General features: G+C 31.7%; 1 protein-coding gene across 1 annotated transcript; it reads right to left on the reverse strand.

Annotated features, from left to right (window-relative positions):
* Window positions 1-1,215: 1,215 nt before the first annotated feature.
* LOC134251154 (85/88 kDa calcium-independent phospholipase A2-like) lies at window positions 1,216-13,859 on the reverse strand. The gene is made up of 16 exons (XM_062733520.1): window positions 13,550-13,859; window positions 13,138-13,236; window positions 11,935-12,111; window positions 11,641-11,818; window positions 10,494-10,696; window positions 10,168-10,264; window positions 8,675-8,857; window positions 8,305-8,420; window positions 7,845-7,993; window positions 6,926-7,005; window positions 5,977-6,130; window positions 5,718-5,868; window positions 5,252-5,442; window positions 4,466-4,620; window positions 3,877-4,044; window positions 1,216-1,638 (listed from the first exon to the last, which is right to left on the reverse strand). The coding sequence occupies exons 1-16, from the start codon at window positions 13,606-13,608 to the stop codon at window positions 1,420-1,422; spliced, it is 2,379 nt and encodes a 792-aa protein (XP_062589504.1). The 5' UTR covers window positions 13,609-13,859; the 3' UTR covers window positions 1,216-1,419.
* Window positions 13,860-14,664: the final 805 nt, after the last annotated feature.

The raw sequence follows: 14,664 nt of genomic DNA on the forward strand, positions 1-14,664 counted from the left end.
AGACTGTAGAAATGATATCAAAAATTAATAACGAAAAGACGAATAATATACAAGTAGAGCGTCTCAATAACTCAGATGAAGTATAAGAAATATATTTTAGTACATTCCTTTTTTTTTATACGACTGATAATGTTCTTTGATACAAGACGGTTTTCAAAGAAATCTTAAAAGTAATCTTTAAAAAGAGTATAATGTATATAGAGAGGATATCTATATTGTGTGATTTGACATTGGCTTTATCCAACGAGTTGGAATAGAGTATAATCGCGAGGCTTGCCGAGCGAATATTCACCATGGGAACGAGTTGGATAAAGTCAATATTAAATCACACAATTCTAGATTCTATTTATCTCATACGGTTTTTGTTTAGTTTTTTTTTTCAATTTTGAGATAACCTCTTTGAAACAATATGAATAATTTTTTTTTATTTCTATTCAAACTGATGACGCATAAATTGAGGACGTCGCACAGTTGATGTTGACATGGCGAAAAGAAAAACATTTGAAAATAAAAGATCTTTGCAATATGCGTCTTTTAAAACATGTGTGACAATCAGTTGGACGCTTATTTCGAACTAACTACTGAATGAAAGTAGTAAGGGGGATCGTGTCAAAATTTTCTGGAAGTGCCATTGATAGAGCATCTACCCGTGGATAAAGCATATGTATATATATCTCCCGGGAAGTATCATCCACACGTCGCACGAGATAAATTAAAATCCGCAATATAGGCCAAATATTAATGATACTTTATTGCATTATTATATGATTTGTGATTCAGGATAAAGTTTGCTCTATAAATTTTATTTGGAAGGAAATACTTCACTGTCATGTGTATTAATTGCTTTTAAGGCAAAATAAATAATTGTGAAAAAAAGTTAAAAACATGAAGCTCTTTTATAAGCTCTGACTTTGTATACACAATGAGAAAGCTTTACAGAAATTGATCCAGGCAATATATTCTTGAAAGCAGGTTTCAAACCGTTTTCCAGCAAGGTTCATATATCACAGGAGCTCATCTTGATGAACTTCTGTAGCATAAACAATTCACATAATTAAGACAATACTCGTAACATCGCGATCTAGTTTAAGATTGGTTTTGATGTATTTTTCGTTATAAAATATGCATTTTCAATGTAAATATTAATGAAAAAATAATAATACTCAAAATATAAAAGAAATACTAATGAATAAAATCTCCGCTTAAGCTTTTATCAAGCTTTTATTACACGAAAAAAAATATGCGTTGGTATAAGGCGAAAATGGTCTATGGCACAAACATAGAATCTTATAAGTTTATCACATTATTATGCAAAATCTACCCATGCATAATGTTAAACCTTTTAATACGCAAGAAAACGTTCATAATATCACAATTTGCTTGAATTTTCTTACTTGTGAAAAAAAATCAAAATATTTCCTATGTATTTCGTCTTAGAAAAGACGCCAGTTTCTTAATTCGCTCCTGATTAGCCACAATGTAGCACTGTGTCTCCCACATCAATTGAATGAGTTTCTTATTGTCGTGTTCATCCATTTCTACCTCTGTTATTGGGGGACTGAATCTATAGAATGGTACTCCAAGTGTTCCACACCACGCCCTGGCTCTGTCAACAGGGCGACCCTCGGCAATTGTGGCCTGCAATAGAATCGAAAATTTATAACACCTTCCCAGTTTATCATCAAATAAACTTTTCATGAACAATATTTCTTAATGTGCGAATATATTTCTTTCATATTCGTGTCATGGCTTGAATTATTGTAGGAGTCAAGTTAGTATGTATTAAATTTGAAATTGATCCGATGATTTTAGGAAAATATGAATATCTAAATGTAAAACAATAGGTTATTTTGTCAAACAATCACTTAGTCGAAGTGTCTTGTTTGTTTACTTCACGTCCCCTTGAGAATATTGTTCACTTAATTTGGACGCCATTGATTATAAGTAAATGGCTGCAAATTTAGACATGTAGATGTACCCGCACTTATAAACATTAAGAAATGGAAATATTTATCCCTGAATACTGGAGCTCGAACTCGTTAAATATCGTTAGGTGTATTTTGTATTTTTGTTTTTGAGAGTTTTTTAAAGTAATAATGAAGGACCTCCAAAGAATGTTTTTAGTGATTGGAAAGTTGAAAGAAATTGTTTTATTTTAACCATTAAATCCTATTATTGAATTTTATATAAAAATCCTTGAATAGATGCATAAGTAATTTTTGACCTGTTACAGACACTGCATGAAGGATATGGAGAAAACGAACAGTATTCAATACTAGATACGATCTCGTTGCGAGCAACGAGAGGTCTTCCGTCCGATTCAGGAAAAAAAAACCCTTGTGAAATCGAGCTGAAATGTTATTCAAAATTTTGTTCACAAGGAGGATTGAATCCAGGTCGCCAACGTGAATGCGCCTTTTTTCTCTTTTCTCCCCAACGCGCAAACCATTTAGCTATTGGGAATACTGCTTTAAATATACTTGTGTATACTTTTGCAACAGTACACCTGTTTAAGAATCATAAAAGGCGGCTCACTATTCATAATTTCGTGTCAAACGCCACGCGTAAATATTCGCGCCTTTTCTTTGTACTGATCTATTGAATAGGTGCAATAGCTTCAGTGAAATTAATTAAATAAAACGTTCTTATCACATTTGTTTTATTTCGACGTTAGGAAAGTATATTTAACACATTGTACACATTATTACATATCGTATCTAGCCCAGTAACACTAAAGCAGTGAAACGGAAATTAAGTTTTAGGATTGACACTAAATTGCAACGTACTACTACGTGAGAGTCCAAGTAGTTTTTTTACATTTCATGTACCTTATGTCAGAATGGTTTAATCAAACGCTCAGCTGCCTCCATAAGCCCCTACTCGCGAAATGGCGGAGTTGACAGAGACAGCCGCCATCTTGGGCCCGCTTCAGATTTTCAAATATTAATATCTAGAGTTCAGATTAACCAATATCAAAACAACTTATATAGTAAGCATTAATAGAAGGATCTCTATTAAATTTCCAAAAATAAATGAAAAGTATTGAAAAACAAAGAAAGTTGAAAAATTGGATTTTTTGAATTGGCTTCCGGTAGCGACAGGAAGTACTGACGACGAACGAAAAGTCGCGTCCTGGAAAGTATTGATCATCATCTATAAACTCTGAAAGTTTCACATTGATATCTTTTACCGTTTTTGAGTTTAATCGTGGACAAAATGTCGTTTTAAAATCAGGAAAATGGTCCAAAACTTGGCACCAGAGAGGAAATTAAAATATTATACCTAATAATTAAAGTCCAATTTCCAAAAACTGTCCTTTCAAGAGTATCTTACAACACATCTTTCCTGAAAATTTCATGTAATTCTATCCAGTAGTTGTCGAGAAATCGTGTCAGAAAAATAATAATAATAATAATAATAAGAAACAGTACAATAACTATAAGGTCTTCCGTTAAGACGGAAGACCTTAATAAAAGTTCATAAAACAATACAAAATAGGAGCAGACCTCCAAAAATCACAGATGGGATCAGGTGCCATGGATAAGTGAGCATGAGGTGGGATTAGGTGCCATACTACAATGTAAATATGATTTGTAGGAATATTTCATTAACTTGATCAATACTCAGGGATCATGGCAGGTGTGACCGGTCGAAAGGGGAAACGTACTCCTCCTAGGTATCTGGTCTAACCTCTGAAATTTCTGGGGTCTGTGTTTCATGCCATGTCCACTTTTTTTCTTTATAACAGGTAGTTATTCTTTTCATTCTTTATCATTATCTTGTATAAATGTAAAACACCTAATATTTAACACTTACTGATCACTCTCTTAAAAATACTTGTAAGTAATTATTCAATTGTGCTATATTTTACCTCACCTTATCTACCATCACATTTATCAGGTTTTGGATTCCATGCGCTATCTTTGTAACATCAAAAATTCCCTCTGGTTTGTAGACATCAATAGTGTCGATTCGATGAACTGGTACCTGTCCCGTTCCAAGGGACACCATCACACCAATCGGACGAACCAACTCTGACTTGTTCTATCAAAGCAAATTAGGTATCTAGATTATACCAATTTAGGCCTGTGACAACCCCTGTACTATGTCAATATGTTAATATTGCAATTATAATTCTAATATGTTAATATTTTTTGAAATCAATGTTAATATTTTTTGACAAATTGTCTTGAATGGCGACTGAATATATTTCAATTTTTCATCACTGCATAACATACAATTATTTGACATTAATACATTGTCACGAGACTTCACATGTATCAAACTATTGAAAGTGATAATGGAAAATACATTACATGTACCCGGTAATAATTGCATAAAATGTATAGGTTGTCAAATAGATGTAAAATGTAAGGAAACATCTTACAGTTACTATATAAAAGAGTAAAAACGTACAATACAATGCTTGAATTAAGTAAAAGATGATATTTAATATCTCTCTCACATTTATTTTTAATCCACAGTTATATTCGTGTATTTCCGACAACAGATCCAAAGAAGGATTATTGGCTTCCAGTCCGCCATCAATGTATGGCCCAAAAGCCTTAAAGTAGGTCGGAGCTGCTCCTGTGGCACGAGCAGCCTCCCATACTTTTTGTTCTGAATAACAAGACAAAACGAGACAGTAACATTTAAAGCAACAAGGTAGTGATTATGATACAGAAAATTGCTGACCTGATGATTTAATTTTTACCAGCACCAATATATATAAGTCTGTGAAAAACATTTTGTGATCAATTTGACAATAAAACTAGATTCATCTAGAAGTGCTTCATATATGACCTTCTTTAGTCATTTTTAAAACTGATTTTTGTTATTAGTATTGATCAATACACAATCTATATGTCCATTGACTATGCTTTCACAATTATTTTGCTAAAGCCAGAAAACACACAATTTGTGTAAACAAAATGCTGACTTTGTAAAAATAATTTTTAAAAACTCCCCAAAGAGTTGTGTGCTTTTAATTTCATATATCAAGAATGATGAAAAACATTATTTTCAAAATAATAAGTGAAATCAATGGGAGTTTGAAGCTCATCACGGCAGCATAATTTCTCCACAAACAATATTTGGCAAACTAAATAAATCCTTAATAAATTATGAAAAATAGTTGGGCACTGAATTTTTAAATGCAGGAGAAAATAAGCATAATGCAATAATTAAACTTAGTCAACACCAACTATTTATCTCACGTTTCACATAGAACTTTTCCAAAATCAAAACTAACCACCGGGTTTAGCTGGGTAATATATTTCTTCATTTCCTTCCTCTAAACCTGCGTCATCATTCTTTTGTGTGCTGACATTACATTGACTTCCACTTTTAGAATCGTACAGCTGCAAAAATGTTGGTTCATATGTTCTAAACAAATGTAATTTTGTTGGGTGTCTGTCTGCAAGCACAGCTGCTACCACAGCCCTAGAAATACAAATCACGCATTCAGTGCGGTTTTAAGCTTTTTGCTATTAAGGAGGTATATGGAAACAAGCTTACAATGTAATCTGGAGAGGGTGTTAGAATGGAATATAATATAATATAGCATATAATAAAGATACACAACAAATGTTTTATTAAGAATTAAAAACAGAAAATCTATTAGATCTGCTAAAAAATTGAAATCCTATTAAATGTCATGAAGAACTCTTGTAAAAAATATAATATTGGAGTGTCTTTTTTGAAAAAGATCCCCAAACCTTGGTTTCTTAAAATTTGTCATAACAGTCTCCTCTCCGAATTCTTCTTTCAACAGGGCCTCAAAGTTCTCCGATTCATACGGCCTTGTTCCAGTGAACACCTCGTCCTTCAATCTGATATACAGACCTCTCATGTAAGGCAGAGGTTTACCTAAACATGCAAAAGAAATTGAGCATAAAGAAGATTTAGGGATGCTTACTCCTCCTTGGCACGGTCCCTACCTCGAGAATTCCCAGTAGTCCTATTACAAAAACTCACCTGTGCAGATTCCCAGAGTTAAAAGTCCACCTGTGCTTGTTCCAGCTATCCAATCAAAGCATTCTGTGATGGGTTTCCCGACCTCTTTCTCAATGGCAATTAACATCAGACACTGAACAAGTCCTCGAATTCCTCCGCCATCCAGGGACAGAATCTGTGATAATTTTCAAAAATATTGTGTATTTTTATTGCTCATACGTTTGAGCTGCTCCCAACAGAGTTCCTTCCACAAGCTAATTTTTAAGATTAAATATATAATTTCGTTTGTTCTATGGTTGATACAATGATCTTGTCAGCAATACAGTTTATCAATGGGTCAAAAGCTGACTGGCTATTTTCATACTAATTGTTAGTCTATCATTTATACACTGAATTGACGACGGATTTTTCCGTTATTTCCCAATCATAATAAGGAGCACACGGCGGCTGTGACCGGTCGGCAAGGGATGCTCACTCCTCCTTGGCACCTGATCCAACCTCTGATGTTTTGAAGATTCGTGTTTGCTCTGCTCCTATTTTATATTGTTTTATGGACTTTTGATCTCGAATATTGTTTGTTATCTCCATATGTTTTATTGGAGATAAAGACAAGAATTCAAGATCAACGTCCATTTAAACAATACAGCCAGAAGCAGAGCAAACAAGGACCTCTAAAAATATCAAAGGTGGGATCAAGTGCTATGGAGGAGTTAACATCCTTTGCCGACCGGTCACACCTGCTGTTTGCTCCTTGCCATGATTGGGAAATAACACAAAAAAAACCATAGACAATTCAGTAAATATCTAGCAATTAAAATAAAAACGTCAGTCAGAATTTAACTTAATGACATATTTTAATTGCTGACTAGGTCATTGAATTGATCATAGAAAATGCGAAATGATAGCTTTAAACGAGACTGTTGATATTCTTGTTTCATCAACTTCAAATACCACCAATATAGGATCTTACCCTGTATCCCGAGTCTTCCTCCGATCCATCTATCTGTGCCAATGGATCAAATACCGATGCAAACATTTCATCCAATGGGCCTTAAAAAAGATAAGGTAAAACATTAATTTCAGATAAAATTCTTTGAAACGTTTAATCTTCTAAATATTAAAGAAGAGGCCTTTTAACAAACAATCAAAGTTTAATACAAAAGTAAATAAAAATCTACATTTTACATATAAATTCACTTTTATAATAAATCGAAGTATCAAATATTTTTCACAAGCAAATAGGATCCAGGCACAAGTATCGAAGATTATAGATCAGTAATGAAATATGCAGATGACGTACAGTAATCTATTTCAAAAGAATATTAAAACAATAAAAAAAAATTGCGCCGATCAAAATTGCATGGGATCAGGTACCCTGAAAGAATGTCTATTCCCTGTCGATCTGTTACACCCGCCCTTTGATCCTCGTTAAATCAAATGTTGATTGATACTTTTTATACCAAATTTTAGACCATTATTTTCAGTACCATTTTTTTTCATTTTACCCAAATATAACAGCAATCAAACAGCCAGTGTAACCGATCAATAGTTATAGTTAAAGTTTTCTCTTCCATGGCAATGCCTCTGTTGTTTTAAAAGGTCCATGTGTATTCTGATCATATTTCGTATTGTTTCATTGAAATTTTCAGCTATATTATTGATGATTATCTTGATTTTTCATCAATTTAAAATTTATCATAAGTATTTATTATTAAAGCGTCCAGAGCATGACTTGTACCTGTGATACCAAAATCAAGGGCAACACCAGAGGTACATGTGTATGATATAAATCTATATTAATTTTTTTCAGAAAACTTTTTGACGTTAGAGAAGTGTTGGACTATTTTGTTTTAATTTATAATGTATAATAAAGATATGGAGATACTCACCACTTTGGTCACTCCGTAAAAGTTTAATTATGTCTCCGTCAACTTTCCCATTTTTCTCTCCTGACTTGGAACACCCATCTTCACAGTTTTCCATGTTCTCATCACATCTCACGGCACCCGATGTATGTAATACATACAAAATTAGATCTCTGAAATACAAATTAGAAAACTGAGAAAATTGTCATTTCAAACTCTGCATGAAATTGTTTCTGTACTTTTTTTTTAAAGAAAATGTTATTCATTTCTCAAAAAAAAAAAAACAAAAAAACAAATCTTTGTAAGATAATCTTTTTTCCCTTTTATTTTTTTTACAATATGTATTTTTGGGAATTAAATTTCATGCTTATCTAAATTGACTTGGATATACTTATCACAGTTAGCAGTTATAAGAAACAAGTATGTGAACAGCGAAAAGGGTGCCTTTGATTAAGAAATTATTGTAATGAAAGATCAACTTTACTTGTTTTTACTATCTAAGGTACTGGCTATATGTCTAGGACTCTGGTTTTTCTTGTTTTTGACATTTACTTCAGCACCACAAACTGCAAAGGTTTTCACCATCTCTAGATCATCTTTCTAGCATACAATTAAAAAGGAAAGATTTACAGAGGTCTTATAGATACTGGTATGTAACTTCAAGAGATATTCCACATCAACATTTTTAAAAGATGTTTTGATAATAATCACGTAAAAATATAATAAATAAAATAATAAAAATAATAAAATAATACATGTACACTGTTCTGAAAAGTGTTTATTTCAATAGATTTTATGTATATCATTATTTATATTTTTTATGCCTATATCTAATCTATTGATCTGTAACCTACAAGTACAGCAATGTGCACTGGAGTATTGCCTTCATCGTCCCCTATACTTGGATCCGCTCCCCAACACAATAGCTCTATAAGACAATCCGTTCTGTCTTTCCTCTGCATGATATGTAGCGGGGTGTGACCCGTGTTGCTCTTTATATTCATGTCAGCTTTTAGACGACCAAACTTCTCAATCATCTGTGCATATTTAAGAGTAAAATCTTGGCTATGAATAATGTGAAAAATATCCTACCATTTAATTTCTGCAGTTGACAAGAAAAAGTAGAGTTGTGATGGACGTGAAGATAACGAACAGAGCTCTATCTCAAAAAGCATATAAACAATACAAAGAGATACAAAACTGTAAAAGGGGCGCCAAACACTAAATCAGTTGCCTGAGAAGTGTAACAGATCCCTTAGACCGTCGCACTTGCAATGATCCAAACAATTGATGAGGAAGATGGAATTATTGATGTTTTTGCGAAGGAAATTGTCAGTCATAATACGACCTTATAATAGATTGTACATATATTTACTGATATGGTCATTAAAATGATCATAGAATTTACGAAATGCTGACATTGAAATTCCATGTAACCTGAATTTGTTTTAGTCGCAGATATCGGTGTAAGAAAATTGTACTCAGAGCATGTCTTGTGTATCGAATAAGTTACAAGGATAACAAAACACAATATTATACTTTCATGTAAATTAATTGAATCTGATTGGTTGAGAAACATTTGTTAAAAAACACTATTACCCCCTGAATAATGAAGCCACGCCCTCCAGCGTAGCAACAGTCAACAGTGCTTGACGACGGGTGATATTCCAAAAAATAGTGACTGCGCAGAATTTATGCGCGCACGGTTCACTGTTATATGTATTTGTATAAAACATTCAGTATAATATAATAAATATTGCATGTAGTTGAGTGTAACATTGAACATTTTCACCCCTCTAAAAACCATTGTCAACCGAGGCGCAGCCGAGGTTGACAATGGTTTTCGAGGGGTGAAAATGTTCAATGTTACACTCAACTACATGCAATATTTATATAATATGAAGTTGAAAGTGGAATGTTATGAATTCATGTTTATTGAAAAAGTAGAAACTTTTTTTCTTTCACTACACGTTGGTTATGTCTTTAAATAATATATATAATAATAGATAAATTCTTTCCAAAACCCTTTTCATTATTTTTTTTTCGTAAAAAATTGCCAAAGAATTAAAAAAAAAGAAGATAAAATCAATATTTTTTTTAAAAAGAGTAAAAATTCGTATACTTTTTTTTTATCTTTATTAATACTGTATTACATTTTAAATAATGTTACAGAGATGTATAAAGATAAATATTCTCAAGATATGGTAAAACACAAATACCCTGAAAAGACAGTTATTCTTCATATACTCTGGTAAGTAAATGTTTGAGCATTTAATAAGAAAAAAAAACACGTTAACAAAATTAATGAATATCTCAATATTGTTTCGTGTGTACGTGTTTTCCATACCTTTCTGTCCCTTGCCCAGTGTAATGGAGTACCTCCAAACTTTTTATCTCGTTTTGACAATTGGTCTTTGAACTTTTTACAAATTACATCAACTGACCTACGGACATAAAATATTTTTTCTTAGTTATTATTTTAAAGTATATTTTCATTCACCCAAATAACAGTAAAGTTGATATGCAGCAACTCGGACGTTTCTTTTGAAGAACTTTGTGGCTTGTTTGGGTTCTTATTTTCTTAATTAAATCTATCCAAATAGATGAACGTAAATCACATTGGAACCTAAGACAGGGCAAGGTTATTTATAACTTTTTCCATCGAAATCTAACCTTGTGTCACCATTTTTTACAGCATGGTGAATAGGATACATATCCTGACCGGTGATGTTTGGATCGGCATCTTCATCCAGCAATAGTTGAACAATCTCGGGCTTCCCCTTTTCACATGCAGTGGCTAGAGCCGTTAGACCGTTTTTGTTCAGGTAATTTATAACTCTGTCACTACCTTTGGGATCATCATGCTTAGCTAAAATCTGAAATAGAAAATGTGTTTATAGTCTTTATACATACATCAAAGTCCAGGTAAGTGTTAACCACTAACTTTCTAATTTAGTTTCATCTTTCATATTAATCATTAATGTCCATCAATTTGTATTTGAATTTTATTGATAATATTCTTTAATATTTTAAATATTCGTCAACCTATAGGGCTGAAAATGGGTTCTATTTTGATTGACATGATTTGATTTAATATTAAATGACAACTAATTATTATGTCCACCTTTTCAATTTTTTAGGCTCACGGCTAGTGTGTTCAATCGAGATGGGATACTAGCTACTCTTAGTTACCTTATCCAACCTCTAGAATTTTTAAGGAGGTGCGTTTTATGCCCCTCCCACAGATTTATATTGTTTGTAAATAATAGTTTTTTTTTAAGATTGATCACCGTCTCTTATTTTTACTTTTTCATGCACAAAACTTAAATATATAATAGATTTCGTTAACAAAAAATACACCAAATATAAAACTATTATTATCAAGGATTTGATAATGGATTAAATGCATTGCAGGAAATGGAACCAAAATCAGACATTTCTTTATAGTCTCCTAAACAAAAATAAAACATTATCTTCGAAATATTTTTATGACAACATACTTCTAGCTTTCAATTGAAAAATGGACATTGGATCAGGATAAATTCAATAAGTTAAATGTTGTACAACATAAATTAGGGGAAAAAAGGGTATTGACAGATTTACATCAAATCACTCACACTCAAACCTCGTTATTTCAATTAAGATTGGACGGAGGATAAATTTTGAAATATCCGTGTATTCGAGAAATCGAGGTTTAAATACTTTTAAAAAGTATAGGTAGTTGGGATTTCCAAACCACTGGTATAAGTAGGTATTCGAGATATTGGTCTTATAAATACCGAAGTTCTACTGTATTTATTAAATGATTTTGTATACAAACAGGAATGACTTCCGGGTGATGAGACACAGCATAATGGTAAACAGTTTCTCCATTTTGGTCCGGAAGATCAAATCTTGCTCCATTCTCCAATAAAACAGACACACACTGCGTGTGTTTCCCTAACACAGCTGCCATTAATGGAGATAACTGAGTATTCATCATTTGATAGTTAATATCCCTGAAAGAATATTTAAAAAATAATCCTATTAAAAATCCTGAGTTAAAATTTAGTAATAACGCAATACAAATAGAAGTTTCAAGTGTTTTAAGATACTTTTTAATGATAGAACCTACTTTTTGAACTTTTTATTGTGGAAGCACTCGTATAAACCCAGAAATGCTGCCGCGTGAGCCGGGCTCCAGCTCCATGTTGTTTTGTTAACATTGTCATCTGATCTCTCTGGAAGGTTAACGTCATTACACCCAGGGTCTGGTTCTTTTGGGTCCTTGTCATAAGACCAACGAAGGATACTGTAGAAAAAAAAGATTCTGTTTTACATCTTACTTAATTTTTAGATTGGACGAAATTTAAAAATAAAACTAATCAAATCAAATGAAAATTAATCTTAGTAATAAGATATTTTCTTATAGATAATTTTGTAAATGTAGACCAAATTTCGCTTATATTTACCGATTTTCAGTAATATTCCCTCGTAATCTTCATTAAAGACATATTTTCACTTGAATTTACAGGGGTTTAAATTACATTTATAAAAGGTTTTTGCAACTTTAAATGCATAAAGTGAAAAATCATAGATCCTTGGAAAAAAAAAGATTTGATTTGATAATATGTTTATGTGTCACAAATATAAAGTTTTCACGTTGAATTGTGCTCGTTTAAAAGAAGTCCTCAACAATCAAACCTAGAAAAAGAGCTTTGCTGGCTTGCTCTTTTTGTTGAAGAATGCTTCATATCTAGAACATTTAAATATAATGAGCAACTGACATGTTTATTTATGATGAAAAATTGTATATATTTAATGAAACAAAAACCTCACCCATTTATTAATTTTGAAATGTTCGATAGTATCAATGTTAGCATCGTTTACTTATAATTATTGAATTAAAAGAAAATCAAATAAAAAATATATTTAAATTTCATTTCCTCGTAATATGATCTTTGATATTGAAATGCTTAAAAAATAAATTATTATTAATATTATAAATCACTGGTAAACATTATAAAATTTATTATCAACAAAGTGCAAAACTTTGATCATCGCTTGATATTATTATAACTCAAAGTAACTGGAATAAAAGCTTTTGTTTTTGTAAATGATGCTTTATTTAAATGATGTTGGCTTAATAGCAGCATCCTCATATCATATGAAAATGATTAAGATTCTAGTCTATAACAAACATACGTCAATTGATCAGGAACAGGTGTATGAAGAAAAAATAGCTTCATGTCATAAAAATTCCATCACCTTGAACATGCTGAAAGAAAAATTTAATTCACCAACACTACTGCAAACTTTCACTTAAGATTCTACTTACCTGAAGCCTTTATATATCACATTATTGTAAGCTATACATTCCAGAGAATCCAGCCTTTGAAACAAAGCTGCATGTCCACTTTCGTATTTGATTGGTAACCTAACGCAAAACGATGAAAACATTTAAAAAAGGCACAATGTCATTGTTGTCCCACTACTCATATCATATTTTATATAATAATATAATATATAATAATATATAAATATTCATTTATGATTTAACCGATAACTGCAAACGCTCTCTCCCACTATCTGTAGTTCTGTTTGTCTCCTTGATATCTTTTCGTTAGATTTGGTATTTGTAGTACATCAGATAAAATTTTGCCACAAGCATTCAGTCTCATTAATTGGCATAAAACTTAAGAACACGATAAAAAGGCGCGATCCACTCTTGATCATTTAAACGTACGTACCTTAAAGTAAACTTTCCAATTTGTCCAGTGATCCTTGCAAAAGAGGAAACTTTATGCATGATGTTCCTAATCTATTTCAATGTTATCGTCTTATAAAAGATTTTCCAAGAATACTTCTATCCCAAATACATCTACCTGCCACCATGATGGATCGGTGATCATACAATCCTAATGTCACTGTGTGTGCACATGTTTTATATGTACACATATGCTCAAGAATACAGATCACCTTGTAGTCACAGTTGAGGTAACATTACATCGTTCAGTATTGTAATAATCTGAGATAATTCAGACTGATATTATGGAACTCTCCAGTAAAGAAAAGCTCATTTAGTCGTTATTCCACCAGACACCACGCTGTTTGTCGACAGGTACATTGACATACATGATACGGGCTATACAAACTACTATTAGAAGAATAGTCTCCAGATTGTATGAATAGTTATATATACAGGTCTTGCCTATAAATGAAATGTGAAGTTATGCAATTATGATGTCTCCTGCATTTATTTGTCAAACAGACATACCTACGCTATATACTGAGTTTCTGCATGGTTACTGGATATATTATTTTTATTGAAATCTGATAATAATTATTATTAAAATCAGAGAAAAGTTAATGCGTTCATATCTTTTTTTAAATTATTAATTCAATAAAATTAAATAAACATGATAAAAGAGTTGATATTTACTGTCAGAATAAATACAAATATTCTCAGACGCCCATTTTAAGCATTCAGTCTTGAAAGTAATTTTAGATGTGGATTCATTTAAAAAAAAAATCTTTTGTTGTTTTATCTACTTAATATGTTTTTATTATGTTTAATTCGGTATTTTTGACTATAATTTGAGTTTGATATATTTTATTCTGTAAAATCTTTAGTTATATGTCTTTATTCTGTAAATCCCTTAATTAATTGTTGCTTTTTTGTCTATAATTTTTTTAATTATTTTTTAGTGTTTATATAATGACCTTAAAAATCTTTTTAATCTTTTGTGTAGATCTTTACTCTGTTTAAACTTACGTGGTTTAGTGTTATTCTTTCTAATTCAGCAGTTTTAGCTAGGTCTTTTTTTGTTACTCTTGTCTTTTTCTGTTTAAACATTGATAAGTT

This window comes from Saccostrea cucullata, unplaced genomic scaffold (assembly GCF_032062105.1).
Source record: "Saccostrea cucullata isolate Sc308-1 unplaced genomic scaffold, CSIRO_AGI_Scuc_v1 ctg84, whole genome shotgun sequence".
Classification (NCBI taxonomy): domain Eukaryota; kingdom Metazoa; phylum Mollusca; class Bivalvia; order Ostreida; family Ostreidae; genus Saccostrea; species Saccostrea cuccullata.

Excerpts from the sequence above, each read along its gene's own strand:
- LOC134251154 (XM_062733520.1), bottom strand. The coding sequence starts at position 13,608 with ATGCATAAAGTTTCCTCTTTTGCAAGGATCACTGGACAAATTGGAAAG. Across the intron at positions 12,112-13,137 it reads GTGATATATAAAGGCTTCAG|TATCCTTCGTTGGTCTTATG; the intron begins GTAAGTAGAATC and ends TTTTTTCTACAG. Across the intron at positions 6,131-6,925 it reads AGGAAGACTCGGGATACAGG|ATTCTGTCCCTGGATGGCGG; the intron begins GTAAGATCCTAT and ends AAATTATCACAG.